The 15161-nt window shown below is 34.3% G+C and overlaps 3 protein-coding genes across 4 annotated transcripts in view; 1 reads left to right on the top strand and 2 right to left on the bottom strand.

Moving 5' to 3' along the window:
- The window catches only part of LOC127836806 (ras-related and estrogen-regulated growth inhibitor-like), a 62839-nt gene extending 55033 nt beyond the window's left edge, over positions 1–7806 (bottom strand). The window contains exon 1 of the mRNA XM_052363407.1: positions 7670–7806. The gene's annotated coding sequence lies outside the window, so the exon portion shown is untranslated. The remainder of the gene's footprint in view (positions 1–7669) is intronic.
- LOC127836674 (ras-related GTP-binding protein A) overlaps positions 1–15161 on the top strand; it is a 378726-nt gene that overhangs the window by 354767 nt on the left and 8798 nt on the right. The window lies entirely within an intron of this gene.
- Positions 1953–7960, bottom strand: LOC127836780 (ras-related and estrogen-regulated growth inhibitor-like). 2 transcript variants are annotated; one of them, XM_052363403.1, is made up of 4 exons: positions 7840–7960; positions 4827–4883; positions 4027–4100; positions 1953–2508 (listed from the first exon to the last, which is right to left on the bottom strand). In XM_052363403.1, the coding sequence occupies exons 1-4, from the start codon at positions 7943–7945 to the stop codon at positions 2086–2088; spliced, it is 660 nt and encodes a 219-aa protein (XP_052219363.1). In that variant the 5' UTR covers positions 7946–7960; the 3' UTR covers positions 1953–2085. The 2 variants fall into 2 exon arrangements, with proteins under 2 accessions (XP_052219363.1, XP_052219364.1); XM_052363404.1 differs by lacking the exon at positions 7840–7960 and adding an exon at positions 6497–7675.

Genomic DNA, 15161 nt, shown 5'->3' with positions numbered 1-15161 from the left:
TTGTTTTATCACAACTTCTTCATTTATTCACCAATTGACTTCAAATCAATACTGAACATCTCTTATGACAACTTGGTCTATCTCGACCATCCATGTCCACAGTACCCACCCCAGGGCCATTGATAACTTGCTTTCCGTCCTCTTTCAAATTTATCGAGAGCTCCATGGGTACCACTTCCCCGTACCCCCAATTTTTTTCGTACCCAACATCTTTCGTACACAATTTTTCGTACCCAAAATTGTTCGTACCCAATTTTTTTGATACCCAATTTTTTTTCGAAGCCAATTCTTTTCGTACCCTATTTTTTTCGTACCAAATTTGTTTTGTACCCAATTTTGTTTCGTACCCAATTTTTTTTCAAACCCCATATGTGTTTTCGTACCCAATTTTTTCGTACCCAAATTTGTTTAAGTACCCAATTTTTTGTTTGTACCCAATTTATTTTCCGTACCCAATTCTTTTCTTATCAATTTTTTTTCAGTACCCATTCTTTCGTACCCAAATTTTTTTCTTATCCACATTTGTTCGTACCCAAATTTGTTCGTACCCAAAAAATGTTCGTACCCAAATTTATTTTTTCCTACCCAAATTATTTTTCGTACCCAATTTTTTTCGTACCCAATTTTTTTTCGTACCCAATATTTTTTTCGTACCCAAATTTTTGTTTCGTACACAAATCTTTTCGTACCCAAATTGTGTGCACATTTTTTTCGTACCCAAATTTTTTGTTCACACATTTTTTTCGTACCCAAATTTTTTTCGCACCCAATTTTTTTCGTACCAAAAATTGTTTTTCGTACCCAAATTTTTTCGTACCAAATTTTTTTCGTACCCAAAATTTTTTCGTATCCAAATGTTTTTCGTAAACAAATTTATTTATGACATAATTTTTTTGTAACCAAATTTGTTTTCGTACCCAAATTGTGTTTTGTACCAAATTATTTTTTTCGTACCCACATTTTTTTCGTACCAATAATTTGTTCGTACCCAATTTTTTGTATTCAATTTCTTTTTCGTTCCCATTTTTTTTTGGCATAATTTTTTCGTACCCAAATTTTTGTTCGTACCAAAAATTTTGTTTTAACATAACTCCTTCATTTATTCACCAATGGACTTCAAATTATTACTGAACATCTCTTTATTACAACACGGTCTATATCTAATATAAAAGCAACGTGGAATGTGGTGTCCGTTCGGATCATTGCATAATGACCACTGGATCCTTTAAAAGTACTTATGGCGTGCTCGCCATCTGCAGTTAGTAATACATAGACGCATACATTACGTACATCACCAGTTAATTGATACTTATCAAATACGCAGCTTTCAACTATTCTAACATGTAACTGAGTGCTATCCATTCATAGAAACCATGGTATTTTAATGATTTTTCCGTCTGTACACGTAGTATATGTCCTATGTAGAATATTACGCCCGGTTCTTGAGACTTCTCACACTGGCAGAGATAATAATTCACAGTTATACCCTGTAAATTTGTCCCCTTCAAAGAAACAGGGATATATTGAATGCAAGTGTCGGTGTTTCGGTCGGGCTATCTGTTCATCCGTATATTTATTGTATCGATTAGTAATGTCCAGATGTGTGTTTGATTGGTGTATGTTTGTCATTATTGATTACGCAAACTCTACTTGTTATGTCAGGAAGCATACAATTAATAATTATTGGACTATATACTTTAAATTATTATATTTTCAAACACATTTGAGCAATAAATGATTTTTTTATGATTTATGCTTTTGAATGTCATGTTTCCATGGAAATGGTATTAAATGTTATTAATCATATACAAGTGTCAATATCAGACACTATTGTACACAATAAGGAAAACCTTTTTAACGTAGAAGGTGGTATACAAACATTATAAGATGTATTCAGATATTCGGTATATTTTAACAAGATAAAACATCAAATCAAAGAAAAAAACTTGTGCTATAATGTGCATTCTTTTTTTAATGCAGAATCATATCTTGCACAACATAGTTAAATGCATTCACTAACACGTTGTAAACAATTTAAAATGTTTAAAATGATATTTCTTCCATTCAGGTGCCACTTGACCCGTTTCAGCTAGGGCTCGAAACTTTGCTAGTTTGAGTCTTAAACATTTTAGTAAAAACATTTCTCATTTGATGGGCGGAGCTTCGTCGTCTTGGTTTATTTTCTAACATTTTACGTCGGCGAATTTCTCGATGAAGTTCGTGGAAAAGTTCGTAAATTTCGTCTCCTCCATCGGAAGCCGAAGTCTCAAAAAACGCGCATGCCCAGTCATTCGCTAATCTTTCACCTTCTGTGTACGGCACGCGCACCTCGTGAAGAAGGTCAATTTTATTACCAACGAGAACGCATTGCACATTAGTCTTTTTTATTTCATCCAAGCTCTGTTTAATGTTTACTACTTCTTCAAAGCTGTTCCTGTCGTTAACGGCGTATACCAGCACGAATCCGTCAGCCCATCGCACGTGACCCTCTCTGTGAAGTGTCCATTCCTAAAAGTACACAGTTGGAGTTAGGGTTTCCCACTTTTTAAAGATTGGCACTTTGATCTTGTCTGTCTTACAAACTTTGAAATAAAAAAATTATCCAATCACCAGGGGTAGTTGCAAAAATATCAAGTTTACGATGAAATGTATGTGATAAAACTAGACCGATCTGTTCTAAATACCATACTCTAACATATTGAAAACTGTTCCAGTTACTGTCTAGTTTGTATGTACAACTTATATAAAGGACTTGGGATAATCATGACCAACGCTAAGCTGCAAGATATAAGGTGATGTTATAAACACGTTCATATACCTGAAATAGATAATGCTTATGTGTATTCCAGACCTTCATATGGACATTATACGTTTTCAGATCGTACAATTACTTTTACATGCCTATGGAGGCCAATACACGCGGAAATGCTATTTGTAATAAAGCTCAATAGTTAATATTTTGATACTTATAAGAAATCAACAATGTACATGATTATTCTAACATAACTGTAGATTGCATTTGAATATTTATGCACGCTTATTCACAAAACGATATATACTTATCAGAATATTGGAAAAGTTTTACTGGTTTTAAGGAATAAGGTACAGTGTAGGGAAGATGGAGCGATGACAACACACCATGAGCTTGGCAGGTGTTAAGGTTACACGGACGAGATCATGAAAACGCGTATTGTATTGCGTAATGTATTCCGCATTTAACAACAATTTACAGCGTAATTCTAAACAACCTCTTCTTTTACAGGTAACAAGAGATGCTAATTATCTCTCCTCTTATTAATCACACTGCGATGAAAAGCCATATATTGTTAAACTAACAGACGCAAACATGTTTTTGTGCAAACACCCTCGTGAAGAGGATACATTTAAATGGTTGAACGCATATACTAATTGCAAAACCGTTATATATCTATACCATGTCTACACTGTGTATAGTGTTTCGACACGTCTGCTTAGGTTATTGTTATCAAGGGTAATAACGGTACTTTAACTGACTAATGTACAATGCTTAAAGCCCCTATTCCATGTATTGTCAACTTTTGACGTACAACCCGACAGACGTCTTTCTTTCATCCCAAGTAACAATCATATAAATGAGGATTGCAAAGATCGAAGCATCCTCTAGACATAGATAGTACTTATCGACCGACCTTCCAACAGGCAGAGAGAACCATACCACCTCTTCTTCAGATGATGCATAATGATTGTTAAAGAACAATACCGATAATATAACATATATAACATTAATACATGTACAAATAAAACAACATGCAATACCAAAAAATTGATAGTAGTGTTTTTATAAATAATTTGTTTTAGATTTGTGAAGGCCTTTGAGATGAAGTCTTAAAGTCAGAGAAACAAATGCTTTCAAAAACTTTACTAGCAAAACATTAATTTTTGTAATTATTTGAATGCTTCAAACAATGTGTGTACCATACATTCAGTTTTCAGCCATGTTTTGATCGGATTTTTGTTCGATTCAATGTTTGTACAAATGAACCCTACCTGCCCCGCGGTGTCCAATATCTCCATAGCAACGGGCTCGTCGTCGATTGTCGTCTGGTGCTTGTATGTGCATTCTGAAGGCATATCAAATACACCACGTATGATCTATAAGTTTTCATAATCTAAGTTTTCCGTCAATTCAGAGCTAAAACGCATTACAGACGTAAGTAATGTATGATTGTAAAGAAGCAATTTTACCAATTGACAGTTTTTGTGTTGTTTGGTTGTCATAGCGCGACTTTCAAAACTGTGTTACCTGTAAGACTTGTATTCAATTTGAAATAACGCTTATTAGCTTATGTATTCCAATTTGTGATTTTTACATAAGTGTTGATTTTTTTGTTGGTATGACATTTTCTTTTGGTAGACATTCAACTCTTCATGACTTAAGATTTTATAAGCTTCTTATTATTACAACCAAAGTATGACTCCTGCGTACATTTTTTATGAGAAAAAGCTATAGCAATAGGGACCATTTTTACAATACACTGTTATCAGGTGGTACATACATTGGAATAAAAAGAAAATGCGATATTTTATGTGTTTAAATTGCATCGTCCTATAGTAAATAGAAAGTTGTTATTTACAAAAATATCACAAAATCTGCCAAAAACAACTCTCATGAGTTTTCGTTTAAAGTCATTTTAAATGAGTATTGTGTAAACCACTGTAACCGCTGTAAAACGTGGGTCTCGATCAGACCTTATCACAATCATAAAACAGTAGCCATAATCAAACAATGGTGCACATTGAGCGTGTTTTAGCTTTGGCAGACCCACTGGCAGGGTCACATGTCTTACCAAGAGTTGGGTCGTACTCCCAGATAAATCGCCTCGTGAGAAACCGAACTACAAGAGCTGAAAAGAAAGAAAAACACAATATAATTCCCAGTGCTATCTAAAAGTGGAATTTATTTCTTGCAGGACTTCAAGAAGGAAAACTGTGTTTTCGAAATATGGATTGCGCAGATTGCTCACACATCACGAAAGAATATTTCAGCGTGAACAAGCACTATTGAAAGAAAACATATATCGGAACACTTAATGGTTAAGTACTGGAAAATAGGATACAGATGGATAATCTAAATGTTTTATTACATGTGCTGTATGGCAAAATGTGTTTGCAACATATAATGGAACAAGCTATATTATTTTAGCTAAAATTAAAAAAAAAAAATTAATACATAGATGAAGATAAATAAAATACGTTGTTTTATAAAGTGTTTGTTTATGTTGTTTACAACTTCTTATCCACTACAGTGATTGCTATTTTGACATGCATTCCCAGCAGGTTAACTTGGTTTAATAGGGCATATGGTTGAGCTTTGTCTAATTGAAAAGAAGGGGATTTAATTTTTATTGTCAAAATACTTCGAAACTATAAAAACCGATGTCATGACCAAGATAAACATGTTATTATCATATATGCCATATTTAAACAAGATTTCGGGTGTAAAATGTGAATGAAACTCTTGTTTTACAATAGTTGGATACATGCAGTACGGCCTATGTCAATGAAAAGATATTTCAAATGTTGGTGTGTGGATATTAATGCGTTGCCAATTTTATGAAAAAAATACTTTTCTAGAGGCTGATATTAGCGAACACAATTAAGTTTGAAGTCAGAATTAGAGTTTCTGATAGAGGAGGTTGTTATGGCGAATGATCTTTGACCATGACACTAGATTTCATTACCACGTTTGAATATGCAAATTGTTTTTACTGTCCAAGGTCATCAGTTGCAAAGTTTCCGATGCTTAAGAATTCATTTTCTTGTTTTGTATGAATATGCAAATTGTTTTTTATTGCCCAATGCCATGAGCTGCACAGTTTGTAATACTTAAGAATTGTTGTGTACGTATATCAAATAATCGTCAGATGTTTATATTTAGAAAATACGTAGCGTCTACATTTCGTATTTATTATTTTGTTTATTTTTAGAAGTCTAGCTTTCTTAATTATCATAAATTTATTGCTAAAGCTCAACTTTCACGAAGCTGTGCAGATATTTACATATTTGCTGCATTGAGCGACGTCTTATCTTTGATCTTAATTATAAGGTTGCATATCAAGATTTACCAACCGAGTGATCATATGAGTCGCGTTCTGAGAAAACTGGGCATAATGCATGTGCGTAAAGTGTCGTCCAAGATTAACCTGTGCAGTCCGCACAGGCTAATCAGGGACGACACTCTCCGCTTTAATGATATTTTCCGTTTAAATGGAGTATCTTCTTAGCAAAAATCCAATTTAGGCGGAAAGTGTCGTCCCTTATTAGCCTGTGCAGTTCGCACAGGCTAATTTGGGACACACTTTACGCACATGCATTATGCCCAGTTTTCTCAGAACACGACTCATATATGCATATATCGGACACATATGTTTTGAGATGTAGGACTTTTTGTAAATAAATGTATAAATACATGTCAATAATGCATACACAAAGTAACATAATTAATCATAATACATACCTGATTTCCCCACCCCGGGGCCCCCTAGGATACATATTTTACTTTCCACCGCCTTGTTTTTTCCACCATTAGAAGTCATGTCCTGTTCTTTCATTTAGCAACCTCTTTATAATACGTCGTCTTCTACAGTTATAACAACTCAATGACACTCTAATAATCGTTCCTTTGACCTGACTTAATCGTTTAAAGAACAACTTTATTTATCTTCAAAATCGTTTAATAGTTGCCTGTTATGGCGTTGCTTCGTTTTACTCTATAATATAATCCATGTCGACGAAAATCAAGTTGTGTTAAAATATTTAAGAATTGTGTTTTATCTTGGGTGAACGTCCTCTGTAAATTCGCGTTAAAATGACATACACTCAGCTCCGGTGTTTATTTTATATTGAGTTTAATATCATATAGACTTCGCTTGCTCGTTTAGAAGATCAATCAGTGAAGTAATCCAATCCACGTGAAAGCAACACATAACTAAATTCAATGAAACAAGCCGGGATGTTAAAGTTAATAGTTTTGATGCGCACAGAATATAGAGCATATATATACAGCCCTCGAAAGACATTCAACTATCAAAATAGAATAACCGGGAATGTATTTTAATTTATCTCGACACAAACAACTAAACGAGAAATGCAATATCCGATGTAAAAAAGCAATATATAGTAATCAGCTCCAGCTATTTATGCTCGTTTCACATGGGTACACTTAAGAGTGTGCAACAACACTATTAATACACTGGTGATTGACATTACACTATATTTCCCCACCAGATTAATGTCCTATTGTCTAGCCATTTAATCACTGCCGCATTCCAGAGTGTCACTCAACGCAGTGTCAATGTCCCACTTCCTTCTAATGAATGCAAGCGAACAATGTTTTTATTTTGTGCTGATTAAATTGCGAACCACATCGCCTATATTTGAAATACACTTCATTGAAATTTGTTCTGAACGTTCCACCTTGCAGATGTTAGCACTTGAAACACAATAGGCGATTTGCATAACCGCATTTAAGTGTGCATTTTAAACGTGCCCCATACGAGTTTTTTTTATCCAGCGATGTTCATGTTAAACATTTAAATCTTTCAGAATAGTACCAAATGAAGAAAAAGGCAAATACCGATATCCATAACACCTAAATAAATAAATTGCACCATATTTTTAAATTGTAAACCTCTTTAAAGTAACATCTCCAAACCATCACAAATAGCCGAACATTTTTCACTTTATTTTTCAACGTTAAATAACGTTTAATCTTTAGATCTCAACCTGCCGAACGTGTACAGACGTACTCCATGTCTAACAGCAAATGAAGGATATCTTCAGTAAAGACTAGACATTTACCCTGTGGTTGAGGTATATCCATAAAATATTCTGTGTTGGAGTGCTGGGGTTTCATCACACGGTGCATGCATGTGTAGTAAGATAAGGCTGATGCATGTCCAGTCATTTATCCCTAAGGTCATACACTAATACATTGAGCGAATATCTTTGTTTTTAACCGAATCCTATGTGTACATCTATTAAAAAAAGTTAACAACGTGTATATACATATTCACGTTAGTCACGACAAAACATCTCAGATCATTATGGCATGCTTTGTACTATATTGATTCAGTATTTAGCCTCCCTAGATGATATAGTCTGTATTCTTAAGCAAAACAGCATTTGGTTAAAACAAAATTGAACACCTGTAATTAAGTGTTCGCATGGTTATAAATTTGTTCGAAAAAAATGGATACATACTCATACTCCAATAACGAGAAATAAAACATGTTTAGTTTAAAACAAAATATATAATTCTGTATTTATATTTATATAATATTTGATGCGGCGAAACATCCGCTGACTGTCGACTGCACGAAACCAATATATTTTAGCCGTGCTCTGTGAAAAGGGAGTTTATGCATATGCGTAAAGTGTCGTCCCAGAGCAGCCTGTGCAGTCCACACAGGCTAATCAGGGACGACACTTTCCGCCTAAACTGGATTTTCGCTTAGAAGATATTTTCCTTAAACAGAAAATATCATGAAAGCAGAAAGTGTCGTTCTTTATAAGCCTGTGCGGACTGCACATGATAATCTTGGACGACACTTTACGTGCATGCATCAATCCCCTTTTCACAAAGCTCGACTCATTTGCATATTCAAAGTTTATGCTTGCATAGTCGCTGTAGAGCACTCGGTTTTTACCATAAATGCAAAGATACAAAATGGTATAAGTTTGGATGGTTGTTTGGTATTGCAATTGATATAAAGCTTGTATGTATGTGAATATGCAGATCGTCTCTTCAATTTAAATATGAATGATGAACACTGCTGATCTAGAATGCTTGAGAAGTCGATATGACACTATACTGTTTGTGTAAGGTTTATATAAACGTGCATGTGAGATATTGTTTCATCGATCTTTTTTCTTGAACTGAAAATGTGGCTTGTTTTATATCAACTACTAGTCATAAGTTACATTTTGAAGTAACATACGAATCATTAATCTAAGCTTAAACAACAAATTCAATTGATATTACGCAAGAAAGGAAAATGACATTAATCTATGTTTTCCCTTTCTCAAGTAGTATTTACATTATTCGGATAGACACGACCTTCACATGTACACGCGCATTGATAGGGCAACCCCATGAGGCCATTATATTGTACAATCAGGATTTTGAACTTATCAACGCTGTAATGTGGGTATACGTATACTTGCATGTATATTTAAACAAGGTCCAGAGAGACGACGAGATCGATACATGAATTAAATCTATATATATTTTCCCATAGTTAATAGATGGTTATAATTATGTTTGACTTCAATGTGAATAAACATGTAAACGCAATGACAAAGATGGTGTGTCAAATAGCAATTACCCTATCTTGATCAATAATTACAGGAGGCAGTGTAATTAAAAGGCCCTTACGAGTACAGGGCTATTTCGTAAACAGTCACTTCGTTAACTTGGTATTACTAATGAACTGCCCCGAACGAAACTTTTATCAACCTAGTATTTGTATACAAATGTGTAAATTGTTATCGTAAGCATTAGTGTCTAGGTTGATTGCATATGTTATATCATATGTGTAATTTAAAAGAACATAAATACACCTGATTGACATGCCATCTTGCAAACATTGAATATGTGTGATAATTTACACAATCAACAACTTGCCAAGACAGTGAACGAAATCTAGCATGGGCCAGATACCGCGTGGGCATGACTGTATTACAGGGTCAATAGAAGTTCCACACTCCCATAAAGTCAGGCGATAACAACTGCAGATCTTATCTTGTTCGCGCCACATGCCTCATAACGAGAAAGCATTATGTGATATAGCATATTTTGCTCGCTTTCTAAGGAAAACATGCACGGCCATGTAAAAGTAGTAGTATAAGTAGCAGCAGCAGCAGTAGTAGTAGTAGTAGTAGTAGTAGTAGTAGTAGTAGTAGTAGTAGTAGTAGTAGTAGTAGTAGTAGTAGTAGTTGTAGTAGTAGTAGTAGTAGTAGTAGTAGTAGTAGTAGTAGTAGTAGTAGAAGCAGCAGCAGAACTAGTAGTAGTAGAAGTGGTGGGGTGGTAGTAGTAGTAGTAGTAGTAGTAGTAGTAGTAGTAGTAGTAGTAGTAGTAGTAGTAGTAGTAGTAGTAGTAGTAGTAGTAGTAGTAGCAGCAGTAGCAGCAGCAACATCAGCAGTAGTAGTAATAGTAGTAGTAGTAGTAGTAGTAGTAGCAGCAGCAGCAGCAGCAACATCAGCAGTAGTAGTAGTAGTAGTAGTAGTAGTAGCAGTAGTAGTAGTAGTAGTAGTAGTAGTAGTAGTAGTCGTAGTAGTAGTAGTAGTAGTAGTTGTAGTAGTAGTAGCAGCAGCAGCAGCAGCAGCAACATCAGCAGTAGTAGTAGTAGTAGTAGTAGTAGTAGTAGTAGTAGTAGTAGTAGTAGTAGTAGTAGTAGTAGTAGTAGCAGTAGTAGTAGTAGCAGTAGCAGCAGCAGCAACATCAGCAATAGTAGTAGTAGTAGTAGTAGTAGTAGTAGTAGTAGTAGTAGTAGTAGTAGTAGTAGCGGTAGTAGTAGTAGTAGTAGTAGTAGTAGTAGTAGTAGTAGAAGTAGTAGTAGTTGTTGTTTTAGTTGTTGTTGTTGTGTTGTTGTTGTAGTAGTTGTTGTTGTAATAGTAGTAGTAGTAGTTGTTATAGTAGTAGTTGTTGTTGTTGTAGTAGTAGTTGTTGTTGTAGTAGTAGTCGTAGTAGTAGTAGTAGAAGTAGTAGTAGTAGTAGTAGTAGTAGTAGTAGTAGTAGTAGTAGTAGTAGTAGTAGTAGTAGTAGTAGTAGTAGTAGTAGTAGTAGTAGTAGTAGTAGTAGTAGTAGAAGTAGTAGTCGTTGGTGTAGTAGTTGTTGTAGAAGTAGTAGTAGTAGTTTTAACTTTTAACTTTTCCTTGTCTTTTTCGTGCAATCTAATCAATAAGCAGATAACTGCAGATAGGAATATATAATATGTTAACCTCACCAAACAACGACGCAATAGTAGCAACAAGTGTTTCTTCTCAAGATTTCAACATGGAATAGCATATTGAATACATTTAACTTCTCATAAGTCTACTTTCATTTGATTTTTATTTATATTGTTTTGCGTTTACCTCAATAGATCAACTATATTCTTCGAGTTTTCCTTGTAAATAAACAATACCTTTGAAAGCTCGGTGATTACAGCACTTGAGTTTGTTTACATTGGTTTATTATTGTAACTAAAAATATTTCTGGCAAAGTTCTTAACACGCACTTGAAACCACTAAAGCTTAAAATGCGCTATTGATCTACTCATCTTTAAAAATGTCATAACAAAGAGCTTGGTAATTCCAATATTTTAAAGACAGGTGGGTAAAGCTTTAAGCCTGTCAAATTAATCCCCCCCCCCCCCCCGTCCCCCAGCTTGGGTAAAAAATGTGAATGTCGCGCGAAATGTCACTTTAAAATACGGTATTTTAGGACTTTTCTTTGTTCTTCAATCTCGATTGACGGTCCCTTTAAAGAGTTACACAAATACGTGTAAATGTGCAAATGGTTACCGTAGAAAGCAAAGGTTTAAGCAGTGACATTGATAGAACCTAATTTCAAACGACACAAGTACAACCATATCGAATCGAATGGAAAATGCGACCATATCGAATCGAGAGGCCAATGGGCTACATCGATCATTTTTATTCCGTTCATCAGCGAATCAAATCATAGTCAGGTCTCTCTGGTTATTGCTGCACTCAACTACGACACATTGTCTGCCCCTACAGTTTTCGTAAGGCATAGTGGCTGGATAAGCTTTCGTGATTTCGGCGATATTGACTAGGGAGCACCGTAATGGCGGAAAAGGATAGTTTCAGGGGAGACCACTTTGTGGACTTAATTTCTGACATCGTCTTTAGGTGGCTCTTACAAGTAGTTTCTCCCTAATTAGACATAACGTAAATAGTATCACGCTTAAACAGTAATTCAGAATATGTTTATGGTAAGGGAATGAACGCGAAACTCCAGTTAATCATAACATAGTCCAGTTTATTAGATGATATTTCGCGCGCGCTATTTCAATGTCCGTTCATCCAAGGTTAAGGTAATGGAATTGTAATGTAAACAATATATCAAAGGCTTAACTGGTACTATTTAACTCAAACTATGCTAACAAAGTGTGAAAATAACACCTAAAATTGTTCTGTGATTCTCTTAATATGGAAAAATTGTATACGTATTTCACAATTTACCAATCGTCATAGAAATTGACAGCTTTACTGAAATAATACTTCAAAGCAATTCATATCTATAGCTACTATATTAAACCAGAACGCAATTAAATAAATGATAAGGTCATATACAAATAGTTTCCATTCTTTAGAGTTTGCGTTCAACTTGCGATCACTCAGTTACTCTTATCTTTTGCTATCCAATATTCCCGTTGATATAAAAACATAATTTGATAACGCAGTCTGTGTTTGCTTTCTGCCTAATTTAAGAAGATGGGTGCACGTCAATGGTTTTGTAGTCTCGTAGTAAGATGGTTAAAAGCGCATTTGCATGAAACTAAAGCTAACAGCAGAACATCACGTGCATGTGCATGATGTATCACTTGTCTGAATGAAATGATAAACAGCATACATGTCAAACCCCAAAACATTCCAAATGTCATGATCATCTCCTAATGAAATGATAAACAGCTTACATGTCAAACCCCAAAACCTTCAAAATGTCATGATCATCTCCTTTTATCAACATGCTTTCGTTTTCCTCATTGCCCCTTGTCGTCTTTATTTTAACAGTGAAAGCCAGCGTGTGTGTTGTAGTTGTTTAAAATGCTGTAATACTATTGGTAAGATTTAACCAAATGTAAACCACCGGTTATCAAGCAAAATAATAGCACGAATGAAAAACATATTGCATAAGTTTTGTTTTAAGGTAGAAGTATAATTAATTCATAATTAACACACTCTGTGAGAAAATCATAACTTGCATAATTATACGTGGGTAAATGCAGTAACAATTCCCCTCGATTTCTGGTAAACAAGCAACTCACAAAAGGGCTATGTAAGACTTACAGAATTCCGTGGCTTTATGATTTCAGTGCAAAGAAATCAGCACATGCTGTTATATACATCATTTACAGAATATATATATCTTAAGTATAAAACCTTGATTCAGCTGAAGGAATGTTACAGTACTTGCATTCAATGAACAATCAGAGAATATGTTTTCGAAGGGAAATGGTAGTGATTACAAGATTGGAGAAACCTTAAACACATTGGGAAGTGTATTTATAAATTCAAATTCAAATTAAATCATTATTATTTTTAAGAAAGTGCTTCTAATAACGTATAACAACCGTCTAGTATCAAACATATCGTATTTAACAGTTGGGGACTTAATAACAAATGAGTGACGACAATCCACAAGACTGTGCTTTCATTACTCTATGTTTCATTTCTTAATCCAAAACAAAAAACAATCACTATAACAAACGTACAGGCTTACACCAACTATTGTTGGCGTCGCACTGAAGTGCGGCGACTCGTATGTAATACGTTTTACACCAACTATTGTTGGCGTCGCACTGAAGTGCGGCGACTCGTATGTAATACGTTTTTTTTCGCTTATGGGAGGAAAAGTTATTTTACGGATCAATGTATTTATTTTGTTGTCAGAATATCTTGCATAGTGGTGATTTTTTGTGTAAATTAGTCTAAATAAGTATTGCATTCGTGCCTATTACATTTACTACAACATTTATTGCCAATAATGCAAAGCTAATTCTTTCAATTAATAACTGATCACAGGGACTGGGCAATAATAAAAGATCACAGGGACTGGGCAAATACGCGAACTGGTGAAACTTTTTGGTTTTGTATAAAAACAAAACATAATCAAAATATATTTATTTTGTGTTATTTTCTAACAATAGCGCAGACTTTTGCTGTTTTGGTTTTCGCGTATTTTCTTCAATTTTACAAAACGACAGCAATTACACGATTTATTGCTTTATTGATAACCGTTACACTACAGTCACTTATTAATATCTTAGTTAGAAGGTGATTTTTCAAGCGGTTCCGTAGTGTAGTGATTACTTATAATTATGAAAACACGACACGTGTGTGACATATTAAACATGTTCACAGATTCAACATAATAACACGACTTTTCATCCATCGATGGTGTTTAGCTATGCAAAGTTATGTCAAAATAATGCACATTATAAAGCACCAACTGATTAAAGATCCGGTATCATATAATAAAAGCTACTTTAACATTTCTATCGTAAGAACTATTTTGCCAATGTTTACAAATATTGGAAAAGTAAGATAGACAACGACGCTTTATTTAACTCACTCTAATTCGGATTATGTGCAAAGTTTTTTGGCCATTAGCACGGTGTTCGTTGCACTAAAGAGTCTTAACCTTATTGCATTACATATAATAATATTTTATACGATACTATAATAAGACCGTTTCAACTTATCCATGAATGCATTTCAAATTTATGTAAATAAAAAAGTAGGAATATCTTATTTTCTTTACAAATGATGTTTTTCTTAACAGAAAACAACTAATAATATCAAATCAAGAGATGAATGACCTGCCTGCATCGTTATTTTTATTTCGTTACAAGTGTTTGAATGGTGATGGGAACTAATCAGATTAAAGGTTTTACTAATGGTTCGGTTCTGGACAACAAGTGGTATTAAGACATATGTAGCTCATTATAATCTAGCATATGTAACATGCTATTCTTGCCAGGATATGCAATCTAAATATATTTTAGTCTAAGATAATGAATACGGGAATACAATTAATAATACTTAATAAATGTATAACACATTTTATTCAGAATCATACTAGTTGTTGAACTAAACCAAATAGATATTTATGTTCGAATGAAAACTGAAGGCATTATGTTAAAATCGCGTGCACATTCCTTTCCGGATTGCATTGTTCCGTTTCGGCTGTGTAGTTGCAGTACACATTGGCATATATCATCATTACACTGTATAAGCTATCCCTTTTGCAAAAAAAATGTTTGCCAATTCGAAATCCAATCGGTAGAACGTGTCAAAGATAATGCAGAAACAATAAATATGTTATGTACAGCATATCTTGTTTTCTCATGGTATATACAAAGACATTGTAACAGCCATTTAATGAAAATACT

The sequence above is a fragment of the Dreissena polymorpha genome, chromosome 1, assembly GCF_020536995.1.
Source record: "Dreissena polymorpha isolate Duluth1 chromosome 1, UMN_Dpol_1.0, whole genome shotgun sequence".
NCBI classification, from domain to species: domain Eukaryota; kingdom Metazoa; phylum Mollusca; class Bivalvia; order Myida; family Dreissenidae; genus Dreissena; species Dreissena polymorpha.
Note: the sequence above shows the minus strand (reverse complement) of the source record. Positions and strands in the feature narration are given on the sequence as shown.